The sequence below is a fragment of the Liolophura sinensis genome, chromosome 4 (genome assembly GCF_032854445.1).
Source record: "Liolophura sinensis isolate JHLJ2023 chromosome 4, CUHK_Ljap_v2, whole genome shotgun sequence".
Classification (NCBI taxonomy): Eukaryota; Metazoa; Mollusca; class Polyplacophora; order Chitonida; family Chitonidae; genus Liolophura; species Liolophura sinensis.
In genome coordinates this window covers 4,283,510-4,300,026 of record NC_088298.1, presented here as the reverse complement: position 1 = coordinate 4,300,026, position 16,517 = coordinate 4,283,510, and the positions used below count along the sequence as shown (strand labels likewise).

At 40.4% G+C, this 16,517-nt stretch overlaps 1 protein-coding gene across 9 annotated transcripts in view; it reads left to right on the top strand.

The window, feature by feature from the left end:
• LOC135464686 (protein suppressor of hairy wing-like) overlaps nt 1-16,517 on the top strand; it is a 42,280-nt gene that overhangs the window by 12,784 nt on the left and 12,979 nt on the right. For 3 of the 9 annotated variants that reach the window (XM_064742179.1, XM_064742183.1, XM_064742178.1), the window contains exons 2-10: nt 2,408-3,078; nt 4,364-4,519; nt 5,623-5,726; nt 6,696-6,792; nt 7,553-7,717; nt 8,481-8,595; nt 11,512-11,623; nt 12,414-13,752; nt 14,633-14,791. In XM_064742179.1, the coding sequence (XP_064598249.1) occupies nt 2,629-3,078; nt 4,364-4,519; nt 5,623-5,726; nt 6,696-6,792; nt 7,553-7,717; nt 8,481-8,595; nt 11,512-11,623; nt 12,414-13,752; nt 14,633-14,791 (2,697 nt within the window). In that variant the 5' untranslated portion in view covers nt 2,408-2,628. Of the gene's footprint in view, nt 1-2,407; nt 3,079-4,363; nt 4,520-5,622; nt 5,727-5,753; nt 6,024-6,695; nt 6,793-7,552; nt 7,718-8,480; nt 8,596-11,511; nt 11,624-12,413; nt 13,753-14,632; nt 14,792-16,517 lie in introns of those variants that run through there. The other 6 variants (XM_064742180.1, XM_064742181.1, XM_064742186.1 and 3 more) reach the window with 4 other exon arrangements.

Here is a 16,517-nt window from a genome sequence, read left to right as displayed (position 1 = left end):
TTCACTGTTAGAATGTTGATGGCCTGGAAGCGGATATGTGACGTGATGATTGCCTCAGCCCTTTGAATTTCTGCTACATGATGAAAGCTCTGATTTGTCTTCATGGTGTTCATGAAAAACCTTCATTTCACTGTTAGAATGTTGATGGCCTGGAAGTGGATATGTGACATGATGATTGCCTCAACCCTTTGAATTTCTGTTACATGATGAAAGCTCTGATTTGTCTTCATGATGTTCATGAAAAACGCTCATTTCATTATTAGAATGTTGATGGCCTGGAAGTGGATATATGACATGATGATTGCCTCAGCCCTTTGAATTTCTGTTACATGATGAAAGCTCTGATTTGTCTTCATGGTGTTCATGAAAAACGCTCATTTCACTGTTAGAATGTTGATGGCCTGGAAGCGGATATGTGACGTGATGATTGCCTCAACCCTTTGAATTTCTGTTACATGATGGAAACTCTGATTTGTCTTCATGGTGTTCATAAAAAACCCTCATTTCACTGTTAGAATGTTGATGGCCTGGAAGCGGATATGTGACGTGATGATTGCCTCAGCCCTTTGAATTTCTGTTACATGATGAATGCTCTGATTTGTCTTCATGGTGTTCATGAAAAACCTTCATTTCACTGTTAGAATGTTGATGGCCTGGAAGTGTATATGTGACATGATGATTGCCTCAGCCCTTTGAATTTCTGTTACATGATGAAAGCTCTGATTTGTCTTCATGGTGTTCATGAAAAACGCTCATTTCACTGTTAGAATGTTGATGGCCTGGAAGCGGATATGTGACGTGATGATTGCCTCAGCCCTTTGAATTTCTGCTACATGATGAAAGCTCTGATTTGTCTTCATGGTGTTCATGAAAAACCTTCATTTCACTGTTAGAATGTTGATGGCCAGGAAGTGGATATGTGACATGATGATTGCCTCAACCCTTTGAATTTCTGTTACATGATGAAAGCTCTGATTTGTCTTCATGATGTTCATGAAAAACGCTCATTTCATTATTAGAATGTTGATGGCCTGGAAGTGGATATATGACATGATGATTGCCTCAGCCCTTTGAATTTCTGTTACATGATGAAAGCTCTGATTTGTCTTCATGGTGTTCATGAAAAACGCTCATTTCACTGTTAGAATGTTGATGGCCTGGAAGCGGATATGTGACGTGATGATTGCCTCAACCCTTTGAATTTCTGTTACATGATGGAAACTCTGATTTGTCTTCATGGTGTTCATAAAAAACCCTCATTTCACTGTTAGAATGTTGATGGCCTGGAAGCGGATATGTGACGTGATGATTGCCTCAGCCCTTTGAATTTCTGTTACATGATGAATGCTCTGATTTGTCTTCATGGTGTTCATGAAAAACCTTCATTTCACTGTTAGAATGTTGATGGCCTGGAAGTGTATATGTGACATGATGATTGCCTCAGCCCTTTGAATTTCTGTTACATGATGAAAGCTCTGATTTGTCTTCATGGTGTTCATGAAAAACCTTCATTTCACTGTTAGAATGTTGATGGCCTGGAAGCGGATATGTGACGTGATGATTGCCTCAGCCCTTTGAATTTCTGTTACATGATGAAAGCTCTGATTTGTCTTCATGGTGTTCATGAAAAACCCTCATTTCACTGTTAGAATGTTGATGGCCTGGAAGCGGATATGTGACATGATGTTTGCCTCAGCCCTTTGAATTTCTGTTACATGATGAAAGCTCTGATTTGTCTTCATGGTGTTCATGAAAAACCTTCATTTCACTGTTAGAATGTTGATGGCCAGGAAGTGGATATGTGACATGATGATTGCATTGCCTCAACCCTTTGAATTTCTGTTACATGATGAAAGCTCTGATTTGTCTTCATGGTGTTCATAAAAAACCCTCATTTGACTGTTAGAATGTTGATGGCCAGGAAGTGGATATGTGACATGATGATTGCCTCAACCCTTTGAATTTCTGTTACATGATGAAAGCTCTGATTTGTCTTCATGGTGTTCATGAAAAACCTTCGTTTCACTGTTAGAATGTTGATGGCCTGGAAGTGGATACGTGACATGATGATTGCCTCAACCCTTTGAATTTCTGTTACATGATCATTGGTCAAAATGTGCTGCCATTCACTCATGTGCCCAGGATATCATAAAGATGTCTTTCAAGTTTGTATTATGCAGATATTCCTAATTTTAAACTCTTAAGTGATTTTCTAATTTTATCCATTTTGATGTTCTTTTACCAGATGTAAATAAAAGCTAATAGATTTGACACCTTTCCATCACATTGGATAGCCACACTTTTTGTTGAGGTCATCACTTTGAAGAGCTCAAAATACGGAATATTTGGACCCCTGATGATGATACATTCTCTGATTTGTCTTCATGTTCTTCTGTTTTTCATGCAGGTTCCGGCGGAAGGATTTCAATGTATGATGCGCCAAGAATTGGACTAGCCATTTTGAGTTACGTGTGTGTTGGCAAGACTAACAGACAGTCACCTGTCTAGTTGGACAACAACAGGGTAGAGACATGATTAACATAACTGGGATTCAGACTCTTAGGTTGCCAAGTACAAAAGGTGATGGGATGGTCTGGTTGATTTGCTCCTCATTCTCTATGTTACAGAATGGATAAACCATCACAGTCTGCACTTCCGACATGTCCAAAGGCCATCAAGACCATCACAGTCGTCCACCACAAGCGGGTGACACCTTCATCTGGACTACCCATCACGCCTCAGTCGGATAAACTCCAGCAAGGAGGTCGAAGGAAGGTCATCAGCTTGCTTGTGTCCCCTGTTGACTCAGGCTCAAAATCAGCGGAATCCCAGAAGTCTGCGAACTCTGCTGGTGAGGCCACCAATTTCTCAGAGGTGATAGCCCCAAGACCTGTGAATCTTGTGAGACGGCTTGCAAACAACCAAACAGTTTCGTCAGCGTTGACGGAAGCATTGCCGTTTATCCCCGGTGCAACACCGACACCAACGAGTCCACCAGGCACTAGCACGTCAACAAGCACAAATGTGAAAAGGTCAGATGGAGTTCCAGCACGGACACCGGTGTCAGGACAGAATCATGTGAGTTGGTTAAGTTTTACAAAAATTGAGGTTTATTTATTTGAGTCCTGTATGTTTGTCTGTCTGTCACAGTTTGGTTTATGTACCATAACTCCACCAAATATTGTCTGCTTTGAATAAAATTGTGCGTGCCTGATCAAGCCTGATCTGTGAATTTGATTTGATTCTTATTGGTTGCAGGCTTTCATGCATTAAATATTCAAAATATTGTCTGATTTGGATAAAATTTTGTGTGGCGTTTCATTTTGTGTAACATCAAGTGATGTTTGAAAAGCAGTCAGATCTATGCCAAAATTTTGTTTTTGTAATGATTTCCTTGATTCTCATTGGTTGTTGGTTTGCGTGGAACAACACAAATTTTGCATTCGTCTTCATTTTTTTTTTATGTTCACTGGCATGATGCGGAGTGTCTCATTGTTAGAGAACCAGTTACCTTGAGCATGGACTTTCGGAAAGTAGTAGACTACATGTCTGTTTTTAGGGAGCTTTCAGCGCCCGTGTCATTGGAGGGAATGGGGAGCTAGGGGGTGGGGGTGGGGTTTCAGTTATCAGTCCTGAATAGGGGCCTGCATATGTATTTGACTGTGAAGTATGAGGAGAAATCCTGTCAGTAGAGGACTTCAGGTCATACAGAACTTCATCAGATTAATTAGGCCATTCTTAAAAAATTATTTGTTGAGTGTAATCCGGCCTAATCAGCAAATGAAGAGAGGCGGTAGAAAATTTTTATTTTTTAAGAAAAAAGAGTGAGTGAGTGCTTGGGGTTTAACGTCGTACTCAACAATTTTTCAGTCATATGACAACGAAGGAATCATTAGGGTGCATGTACGTGTAATGTGCCTCCTTGTTGCAGGACGGATTTCCACCGCTCTTTTATTTAGTGCTGCTTCACTGAGACGACTTACCGAAGGCAAGTAAGGCTCCCCGCCCGAGCCATTATACTGATATGGGTCAACCTGTCGTTGCACTATCCCCTTCATGCTGAACGCCAAGCGAGGAAGTTACAACTTCCTCTTTTAAAGTCTTAGGTGTGACTCGATCAAGGATTGATCCTGGATCTACCGGTCCCGAAGCGGACGCTCTATCAACTGTGTAAGAAAAAAGAAATTAACAGGGAGAGAAAAAATTAATTCTGTCAAAATCCCAATTAAGGCTATAGAGTAGGGCTTTTTGTGGGTTGATTATTTTATGACCAACAAACATATGTTAATGATGGCCTTAGCTTTGACTGGAGAAGTAAAATAACATAAAGCTGGATTATACCAGGTTTTTTTTTTTTTTTTAGGCTCTCCCTCAAAGCCAGAAGTCGGTGCGAGTAGTGACAGTAAGGCCCGAAATCGGCCCTGTTAGGAAGCCTGGAGTCAATCTTGACGAGTCGTTAAAGGCATCAAAGAATCCTGATTATAACAAGACGCTGTTGGACTATTTGAACAAAACACTGGTAACCTTAGTTTATTTGTTGTGTACATTTATGCTGTATTTGACCTAAAATTTCGCTCCAAAAAATGCATTTTTAAAGGAAGATTAAGTTCATAAAATATCACTTTTGGTGCTTAAATTTACATTTTCAATTAGGATATCATCCTAACTTCCAGGGAAACCTCAAAGCATCTTTCTTAGTGTAATAGAACCATCAGAATTAAGCCAAATAAGCAACTTAATCATGGACGCAATTTTAGATCAAATACGTCTGTATTGTTTTTGGTTAAATGTACTTCAGGGTAAGTCGTCTCAGTGAAGCAGTACTAGATAAAAGAGCGGTGGAAATCCGTCCTGCATCAAGGAGGCACATTACCTACACCCTAAGGATTCCTTCGTTGTCATATGACTGAAAAATTGTTGAGTACGATGTTAAACCCCAAGCAGTCACTCACTCAATTGGTTACATAATTAGCAGGGAATGGGGATGATATGCCTAGCCCTTGCTGTGTTCATATTACTGTGGCTGGTAGTCAGGAGGCGTATCAGGCATCTGGTGAAGGTCAGTGGTATAAAAAAATGATACCACTGTCAAAGTTCATCTTCACTGCTGAGGGCATTGTGCATTAGATTTGGCAGTCTTACTGCTTTCTTGTTTGGCGTCCTTTATAAGTCCATTTACTCTTTAGTTTTTTTGTATACTGACTGGGCCTCTGCTCACCCAATACAGAACTTGGAACTGTGATTTTTGTAATACTTGTAGTTGCAAGTGCTCTCTGTTTGCCCTGGTGATAGGGTGAGAGTGTCTTATCTGGTGTCTTTTACATGATGTTTTAGTGAGTCAGTACTATAAGTACATGTGCAAGTATGTTGACAAGATGACTGGTCATTTTCATGCATATCAAAGTCCTTTAAATTTTGTCTCCTCTCCGGCCGCACGTGGTAATGGTCTGGCAGCAACCTGCATATGGTTGTGGGTTTCCCGCAGGCTCTGCACAGTTTCCTCCCACCACAATGCTGGACGCCGTCATATAAGTGAAATATTCTTGAGTACTGCACAAGACAATGATCAAATAAATAGATTAAATATTGTCTGCTATATCTCCACAACCTTGCATGTTTCAGTCGAAAAGTGGGCGTGTGACAATGATAAAAGATGGAAAACAGCTACGAGAAGAAATCCAGAATGCCGGGGACAAACTGGTTGTTGTGGACTTCTTCTCAATGGGGTAAGTTCTGGTGACAATGATAAAAGATGGAAATCAGCTACGAGAAGAAATCAGGAATGCTAGGGACAGACTGGTTGTTGTGGACTTCTTCTCAATGGGGTAAGTTCTGGTGACAATGATAAAAGATGGAAATCAGCTACGAGGAGAAATCAGGAATGCCAGGGACAAACTGGTTGTTGTGGACTTCTTCTCAGTGGGGTAAGTTCTGGTGACAATGATAAAAGATGGAAATCAGCTACGAGAAGAAATCAGGAATGCTAGGGACAGACTGGTTGTTGTGGACTTCTTCTCAATGGGGTAAGTTCTGGTGACAATGATAAAAGATGGAAATCAGCTACGAGAAGAAATCAGGAATGCTAGGGACAGACTGGTTGTTGTGGACTTCTTCTCAATGGTGTGAGTTCTGTTTCAGTATATTTGTGATAATTGCTCATGACTTGTAACGTTTGTAACAAGATTTCAAGGACTTGTTTCATTGTGAATGGAAGAGCTTGTTCTGGTAGACTTGAGTATTTATCATACATACACTGAATATGTGCCCGATAATTGGCAATTATTAAATTTGCTACCGTGTCTCGTGTCTTGGTTTTGTGGCTCATAAAATCTGATAGGCCTTAAAAACAGTGGTTGAGTAATTTACAGGTGGATAACCAAAATATTTCAAGATTTCCAAAAACTTCTATTGATTGATATGCATTACAGGAGCTCCACCTGTCAGAGGGCTTGTGTATTAAAAAGGGAGGGGCTGTGCGTGTGTTTGATTGTTGCCATGATGATTTGTGACAGACGGTTGATGTGTTTCAGGAGCTCTGTCTGTCCGAGGGCTTGTGTACTGAAAGGGAATGGTCCGAGTCTGTTTGATCGTCATGGTGCTTTGTCATAGAATGTTGATAAATGTGCTGCTTGTCACTGATTTGTGTATTGTTCCTATGGTGATTTGGGACAGGCTGTTGGTTTGACGTGTTACAGGAGCTCCGCCTGCCAGAGGACCGCCCCCCAGGTCCAGCAGCTAAGTCTGGAGTATGAGGATGTCGTCTTCCTCAAGGTGGATGTGGAACACACTCAGGTATGTGAGCCAGACTATTCCAGTAAAACACTGATGCAGTGTGGAGTACATGCGTTTATGAGCTCATTGGGTAGGAAGGCAGGGGGAGGAGTTTACTAGCTGAGTGATCAAGTATGCTTTGCTGGGGGGGGATCCTATCGATGGAACCATCCATCATGTGCTATGACATGGATTATAACATGTCATTTAAGATGTGAGTGTTAGAATCCAGCTGTGGGTTCATATCAGAAGTTTAAAAATGAAACAGTTTGTGAACCCCAATCTGACTGCTCTGATTTGTTGATGTTATTGAACCCTGACCCTGACTACGCTGTTGTCAGATGTTTTCTGAACCTTTACCTGACCATGTTGTTGTTAGCAGATGTATTATGAACCTGGACCTGACCACGTTGTTGTTGTCAGATGTTTTCTGAACCTTGACCTGACCACATTGTTGTTGTCAGATGTTTTCTGAACCTTGACATGACCATGTTGTGGTTGTTGTCAGATGTTTTCTGAAGCTTGACCTGACCACGTTGTTGTCAGATGTTTTGTGAACCTTGGCCTGACCACGGTTGGTATATTGTTGACAGATGGTTTATGAACCTTGACCTGATCACGTTTTTATTGTTGTCAGATGTTTTGTGAACCTTGGCCTGACCATGATTGGTATATTGTTGTCAGATGTTTTATGAACCTTGGCCTGACCATGTTGTTGGTATTGTCAGATGCTTCATGAGTCTTGGCCTGACCACAATGCTGTTGTTGTTGTTATGGTCAGGATGCAACGCTGATGTACAATGTGCAGACAACCCCGACCTTTGTCCTCCTGCGGGGAGGGGTCAGAGTGTACCAGCTGGAGACCCCGGATGTCATGGAGCTTGAGGAGAGGATTAAGACATTCCACTTACAGGCACCCCCCAAGATCAGACAAGAGAAATCAAAAGTAAGTACTCATACATAATGTCGTGTTAAGGGCCAAATTCAAATCCAGTAATTGAAGATTTTTCTGACATGGTGTCATGTACCCAAGGTGGGACTTGTGAAATAACTCATAGAGAAAGCAAAGGTATGTCACATGTTTGTATATAGGGCCATTTTGATCTTTGGTGTTGAAGTTCAAATCCAGTAATTGAAAATTTTTCTGTGACATGGTAATTATATATGCCCCAAATCAGACTTGTGAAATCACTCCCTTACAAAGCGAAAGTAAGTCTTAATAAATGTATGTGTGTAAAGGCCATTTTGAATTGTAATATTTGGGGTTAAAATCCAGTCACTGGAAATTTTTCTGTGACATGGTGTGTATACATTTATGTGCCCAAGATCAAACCCCGGGAAAGACTTGTGGATAGAGCAAAGTACCTGTCAGTCATTAGCCTTTGTGGGTGGGAATGTCTGTCTGATTGTCGTGAGCTGCAGATTGTTGTGGGCTTGGCCCCGGTTTCCTCCCACCGTAATGCTGGGGAGCAGCGTATAAGCGAAATATTCTTGAGCACGGGGTAATACAATTATCAAATAAATAAGATTCAGGAGATGGTTGCCAGTTGGACAAGTTAAAGTGAACTCCCTTTATCTTTATGTCCCAAAGCTTTCCTGAGGTAACCATCAACGTGTCAAAGCTAAAATAATTTAAAGCATGGTACGGAAAAAGTTTCTTAAAGAGATTGATCACGATTAATCTGCATTATTCGTGTTTTGGTTTTTAGATTGATCAACCTGAAACGTGTAACTACCTTGACAACAGTGGCCACTTGAGCAACAAAGACTGGGAGCTCGATCCATTCTCAGGTCAAATGAAGGAGAAGTCATCCGTTGGAAAAGGTGCATCTTTTACCTTGCCCCTATGGCACAGAGTTTTGGTCGTTGTGGGAAATTATTACTTATCCTTAGTTTGCTGTATTCATGTTTTCCCATAATGCTCTGCTAATTTTTATGGGTCTCTATTGGTGAGAATTGCCAGAGGCCCATTATAGAGGCATGAAAATATGTGAACAAATTGCCGGAAGTACGATGTATCAGTGCATATAAGGAAATAGGCCCTGTGTTACGGTCAAATATTAGTTTCCTTTTGTGACGTTTCCTTTGTGATTGTTTTGTTGGGAATTATATGTTATGATTATGCATTGAATAAGAATTTTAATTATGTTTGAAGTCGTGCATTCATTTATTATTTGCTTAGTTTCGTGTCACGTTATTGATTATTGGTTATTCAGGTTATTGAATACACTTGCTCTCTTTTCAGGGTGGCGACGGTAAATGTCACATACCAGTCGGTACCTTGATTGCCTGTGATAGCGTATGTAGCGAAAAGATTTACACCATGTAAGGTAGCCTACGTTCATGAAAATAACTGCTCCTAATAATGTTTAGGCCTACCTTATGGCAATCGAACGCTTTGTTCGTCACCAAAATGGTGAAAATAAAGAATGTGGAAGTTCGTAGGCGTAGCGGTGCTTAAAAATTAGATGATGCGCTTCTAAAATTAAGACCAAGCGTACTGGATACACATGGCAATTTATGCGTACGCCTAAATTCTTGAAAAGTATAGCGTACATGCAAGATTTAATGCAAACAGTCCTGTCAAAATTGCAAGTAGATCTCTAATGTAGGTTACATGCAAGATGCTCTCGATGATGGGTTAGTTTTCAGAAACTGAAGGTTATAGCAAAGGCTCATGTACCAATACCAGGAGTTGTGGAGAATGACTACTGTAATATTTGTATTTGTGACGTTCTGGAGTGTTTGCCATGAAGATGTAGCAAGGGCTAATAAAAATGGTCATTTGGGTTACTATACAGCAAGTTCTGCCACTGTACTGCATCAGTCATCCAAATATCGCTCCCAGTGTATGGTTTTAATTCTAAACCGATCGTCAGTTATTTGTGATATGTTGAAGTGTTATCGAGGGTCCAGTTTCCAACGTGCACATGTGTCAGTGATTTCTGAGGAAAGAAGCTAATGCAATGATACACAACGATCACGAGAACAGCTAGTGTTCAGAAACAGATTTATGCTATATACTGCCAATAAATAAAGCACAAATAATAAGTTTTTGTCTTCTAATGTAGGCCTGCATTTGGATTTAGCATAAACAAGCATGTCATGTTCTGATCCCAAAACGGCAGGTGTTGGTGTGTACAGAAATGTTTTGACAGGTAAAAAAAAATTACCGATCACATTAGGCAAGTTACCATAGAATGAAATAATACTGCAACCCTTGCTATCAAAAACAAAAATGCCGTACGTGGGAAGATCTGCCAGCAACCTGCAGATGGTCGTGGGTTTCCCCCGGGCTGTGGCCGATTTCGTCCCATCATAATGCTGGTTGTGGTCATGTAAGTGAAATATTCTTCAGTACGCCATAAAACACCTATCAAATAAATAAATAAAAAAATAAATAAATCAAAACAAAATGAAAAGGTAAAATTGTCAATGAGTGAGGTATTGGAATAAACCCAGTAGGTCTACAGGTTGAGGTGGAATAAATGAATGAAGGCCTATAAGCGTCAATCAAATTCATTCCTGAAATAATTAATTATTGTAGAATGTTAATTCTGGACAATCGACATGTACATACATATGCTTGTAGTCCTATATGTAACTATGAGAATCTGTTTACTGGTAGGTCTTTGTAGGCCTGTACATTTCGCACATGTATGTCTTTTGATTTTGTCAACCCCCTCCATTCTGTCAACTTCACACCTTCCAGGTGTATTGCTAGGGACCCAAAATAGTGAAGTGTTCTGCCTTAGGCTTACCCAGTACTACCTCTTTTGGAAAGGTAGGGAGTAGGGCACTACCTCTAAAAATTACCTGTAGCACTGCTTGACCCCTTGGGTTACAGCCCAGTAGTTGATCTTCCTCATTTCGTGAGGGCCAACAAACTTATTATACAAAGTTTTTCATGGTCTGTTAAAGAAGTTAACTGTTAAATTGTGGAATGAGCTGTAAATTATGTTTGCTGTATGTGATGAACAGTTGAATATAATCCTAAAAAGATCGAAAAAAATGGTCAACAAATTGTACATGTATTTTATTTGTCCTTGCCATATTTGTACTGTTGAGATACAACTATACAATGTAAGGACCAAAATTGTATTGTATTGCAATGTGTTGCCTTGATCTGTTGCAGTGGTACAAATAATGAAGGTTTCCACCGAACAAATAGAAATGGTAATGACTAGGTGCAAGAAAAATTTCATACAGTGTCATACAGTGTTCTAGTGCAATGCATTCTCTTGTCATAATGAGGTGGGGCCGGTCCTCCATTAGAGACACAATAATTGATAGGCCCGATAGGCTCGTCCAGTTCTACTCACTATGGGCAGCAAGTCTTACCTTCAGTATAATACAGTAGCATTGTCCATTCGGTTCTCATTGGAAGCTGTCTTTGATGATTTTCAGACTCCAGCTCGTCCAGTTCTACTCACTATGGGCAGCAAGTCTTACCTTCAGTATAATACAGTAGCATTGTCCATTCGGTTCTCATTGGAAGCTGTCTTTGATGATTTTCAGACTCCAGCTCGTCCAGTTCTACTCACTATGGGCAGCAAGTCTTACCTTCAGTATAATACAGTAGCATTGTCCATTCGGTTCTCATTGGAAGCTGTCTTTGATGATTTTCAGATTCCAGCTCGTCCAGTTCTACTCACTACGGGCAGCAAGTCTTACCTTCAGTATAATACAGTAGCATTGTCCATTCCGTTCTCATTGGAAGCTGTCTTTGATGATTTTCAGATTCCAAGTCGTCCAGTTCTACAGACTTTGTGAAGCAAGTGTTGAAGGATTGGCTGGTGACCAAACCACAACGCGAGAGTCCGGAGAGCGAAACCTGCATCAGCCCACAAAAGTAAGACTATATTGTTACCCCCACTGATTTTGCTAGGATTTACATGCTTATTACAACCTGCTTCTTTGCAACAATTTGGGGCCTACGTGGCCTGTGGTTAGTATGTCAGCGGCACAAAGTCCAAGGAGCCTCTTATCATTGTCGTCGCTGTGAGTTTAAGGCTTTCTCTCTGGTCATACATTGGAGGGTGTTCAAGGGTTTTGACTCATTAAAAGGAGTCTTAGCATGAGATTAGTATCAATCATCATATGCTATAAATTAGAATCAAGCTTTTGTTATAAGTCAAAAGGTTTGTCAGGTACATTTATGTGCCCCAAAAGTGCATTGATGTAGTTTTAATATATATATCATCTAATTTTACTTTTGGCTCTGAGACTTACACTTTTTCAGTAGGATATCACCCTACCTTCCAAACAAACCTCAATGCACGTTAAGATCAGTAAAGCCCTCAGAATCCTGCAAAATAAGGCAACTTTGTCTTGGATGAAAGTTTAGGTCATTATTGTTCGTGGGTATATGTCAAAGCTAGCCCGTGACCAATGGGGTCGCTGTGAGTTCAAATCTAGCCCATGCTGGCTTCCTCTCCAGCCGTATGTGGGAATTTCTGGCCACAAGCTGCGGAAGGTTGTAGGTTTCCCCCAGATTCTGCCGGGTTTCCTCTCGCCATTTGAGGGTCATTGTCATATATGTGAAATATTCCTGCCTACCATGTGAAACACTGATCAAATAAATAAATGGGATCGAAAAACACCTGTAAGCTTTTTTAAGTATTTATTTTGTGTGCATGCAGGGTTACTTTGCCATTCCTAAAAGAACAGGAAGTTCAGCTGAATTTTGCGCCAGAAGAAGAGGAAAAGGATGGGAGCAATTGTGTTGATGTTGAAAGTATTCACGAGAATAGCAGTGGTGCTCAGTCAAGTATCTTTGGCTCCATTAAGATTGCGGATAGTAGGAGCATACAACAAGAGGCCATGTCTAAAGAGGAAACTCCAAAAACTTTGTCCAGAAAGCAAAATTCACAACAATCAAAGCCGAAGTCACAATCATCTCCTGTAGCAACAACTACAAATGTAGTTGTCTCCCCTTACCTGACTCCACCTTTCGTCAGCCAGGAGGAACCACGAGATATTGAGATTGCTGTTCCCATGACGTCAGTTACTCCAACTTCATCCCCTTTCAAGAGAATGACGGCACCTTCATCCCAGATGCTGTTTGGGGGAAGCTCTCCAGGGGCATTTTGGAAATCAATCAGTAAAGATGTGATAAGGAGTAGCGATGAAGAAGATGTGGCTGATGAATATGTGGAGCTGGATGATCATGATGACGATGGCGACGACGATCGTGCTGGTGGTGATGGTGAAGGCAGAGTTGAAGGTTCTGGAATTGTCTCCAAATCAGGGTCATTTTCGAAAGAATCCAGGGCAAAAGATTTTGTTGCCAGGTCTAATGACAGTGTGAAATCGTTATCATGGTTGAACCAACCAAGTATCTTAACCCCTTCATCCTCGGTGCGCTCAAAAAGCAGTAAGACTATTGTGACAGAACAAGTGTTTGAAAGTGGGGAAGACATGTTCTCAAAGGAGAAACCAGAAGGTGCCACCTATTTCTCGATATCAAGCCGGCCTCGACTAAGTCCACCAGTTGAATCATCAGAGGTGAATGCAACCAGGGAATCAGTCTCCCTCTCATCAATAAGAACAGATTCTTCTAGTGCCATTTTTGTGAAAGTCTCGCCCCCTGCTAGCAACAAAAACAAGAGCAATAAAAGGCGAATTTCATCTTACAACGCTAAACAGGTTGTCCCAGAAAAGCGCTCAAAGATGGAAGAGCAGAAGCCAGAGAAAAAATCTGCGTTATCTGCTTCGCAGTCAGATGACAATTCAGATAACTGCTTTGTGATTTTGTCTCGTGATCCGAGAATCGAAGAACTTCTCAGTGCCAAGAAGAAGTCTGCTCCTGCAAAAAAGAAGCGAACAAGTTCTGCCTTGGGAAATACCTTTCTCAAAAAACAGAAAACCTCGAGAAATCAGGAAATTGATGACAGCACAGAAAGCACTGACCTTGACCCTGAGAAGCAGGGTGATGAATCTGGTATGAAGGTCGCTGGCGATGGAACCCATGCAGCTCAGGTCAGTCAGATGATGAAAATCTTGTTTAATTCCTTTAATATAAAATTAACCTCTGCTTATACTGTACTTGCTATGTTTGACCCACAAAAAGTGCATTTTTAGTGTTTTAGTGGTAATTACAGATCTTATATCATTACTTTTGGTTCTTAAACTTCAGAACTGTGTAATCATGATTGAAACTCAGCTGGCTGCAATCAGAGTGCAACAAAAACTCATGATTTTGTCATTTTAAACAGCCTAGAATTTGACACAGAAAATGTGACATTTTAGTGAGATGCCTTGAAACTGGGCATGATTTTTATTGTTTTTCAATCCGGAGGAATTTGTAAACTCTGTTCACATGGGTGAAAGTTAACTGAAGAATGTCACTGGATTTTATGATCTGTGCCATTTAGAATGTACTTGTCAATCCGCACCTTAAGTGAAAGAAAGAAAGTCATGAACCAACTGTTCTACGATTTATTTCTACCCAAATGATGAGTAGCCGCATGTACTTGCAGTAGGTATTTATATTCCATATTTTTAGATGATTGTTTGTTTATGAATGAGGGCAAAACAGGCTTGGTAACGAAAACAGATCAGATATCTGCCAGCAAGCAAGCTTGGGATTCGCCCGTTTTCTGCTTGGTTTTCTCCCATCACAATGTTGGCCGCTGCCATATCAGTTGTGTATTCTTGAGTCTGGAGTAAAGCATCGTAAGATAAATACATGTACATGTAAATAAATAATATGTTGCTAAATCAATTGATGATGTAAAATCACTGGCCAGTCCAATGAGCGCATGTAGTCTAGATCTCTCCAGACCTCGGACCAACTGACCAATTGACCATCTGAACGACATTTATGTTAGTTTTGAGCGCCGTCTGTTCACTTCTGCAGCTGTTAACAGAGCCAGGTCCAAAGCGTTGTCCGGTGTGCAGCAAGTCTTTGTGCAATCGCAGCTCTTTGCGGCGGCATATACGGATGCTGCATGGCTTGGATCCTAACTCATCGGACTTGGGGAAATTACCAGTGCCCACGGAGCCGGTCACTCAATTGGTCAGTCACTCAGTCATACGCGGATGTTCTCGTACACTTGGTGTTGTGACACAATGCTTACATCTTCCAGTATTAATTGCTAGTCCTTTTTGCTGTAACCTTTTTTTGCATGTTCACCTTGTGTTGCTTTAGTACATGTCATTGGGAGAAATGAATTGTGTTACTTAGCCAGACTTTGTGATATTTTCTACATGTGTGCATGGTCATAAGCATTGGTGTGTTGAAATGGACGTGTGCTTGGAAACTCATCGTAGAATCAATGCTAAACAAAGTGTTAGCGGTGGTATCTCAAAAATTACCGCTTGTATTGAGCTCTGGGGCCACCTTCTCAAAGCGGTGAACAAGATCTCATGACATCTTTATGAAATTGGCCACGGGGTTTGCAGACATGTAGAACAGAATAGCAGGAGGAGAATGCTCCATCACTGATTGTGTTTGCGCATATTAAATACTGTAAATTACTGAATTCCCAGGGCTTGAAATAAGACCTCACACAAGTGACCTATTTGTAGGCTACAGGATTATGTTCACCTGTAACCCATTAGGTTACAGGGTAGGTTACAGGAATTGGACTGTCTGAAACCCTATATATAATCTGGGGATATGTATTACGCAGTGATAAAACATTTATTCTCTATTCTTTAATCTCTTGAGTACTATTTTAAATTCCAAGTAATGACATAAGTTAGAAATCATTTTGTCAAATCAAGATTATTTGTGATTTTTATTTTTTTGAAATTTTATTTAAGTAAGTAAGTATAATGTATTTCATTTTATGTTTGATACCGGTACCAGTAAACCATAAAATATGAAGTTACATTTTCCGCTGGCCTAAGGTCTTTTGATGATGTAAAAATATGTGTTGTTGCATCATTATAATTCACTCCAATGATTTCTGTACATAGCTGTCATTTTAAGTAGTGTTTTAAAGAATTTAATTGAGCTCATGGTGGCACATTCGGTGCACATTTCTTTCCACCCGAGAGTGATCATCAGATGGACTGATGGATAGTAAATAATCATTATTAATAAACATTAAACTAGCCGACTGACCAAGTATTGGAAGTGCGTCACATCAGTGGCCTCATGCACCACCTTCTGGTTTTCAAAACAACGCGGTTTTGGATTTTATAAGAGACTTTGACAGTGAAGAAGTTTTGAAAAGGGGGAAGTTAATTATCGCGAGACAAATGTCCTGGAAAGGTGACAGGTAACTGCATTGTTTGCTGTGATTTTAATCTTCCTTTCTTTGCCTCACGAGTCCAGTTGCAGTGCATCATGGCAGGTGTGCAATGCATCAACTTTTAAAGTTAAAGTTTTCAATCATCGGGATTTGAATTTACAATACTTTTGATTAAGAAGAAAATTGCGACTAGGACTGGAAATAAATTGTTGACTCCTTCTACAGATTTAGTCATACAGGGTATTTAGTATTTTTCTCCAGCTTGGTCAGTTTATCTTTGGCGAACGGAGAATCGATCTGAGAAAATAGTGATCGTGTAATGTCCCGCTAAACCTAAACGATCGTTCGCAGCTTATTTCAAGCCCGGAATCCTGACTTAGTGTATTGTGTATTAGAAACACTGTTAAACAAAATGGTAGGGCTGGTATTTTAAAAGTATTGTGTGTATTGACCTGAAGTTTTACATGCATATAAAGCACAATGACGCTGATGCTCTCTGAGCATATTAAATACCGTAAATTACCAAATTCACGATTTTATTTC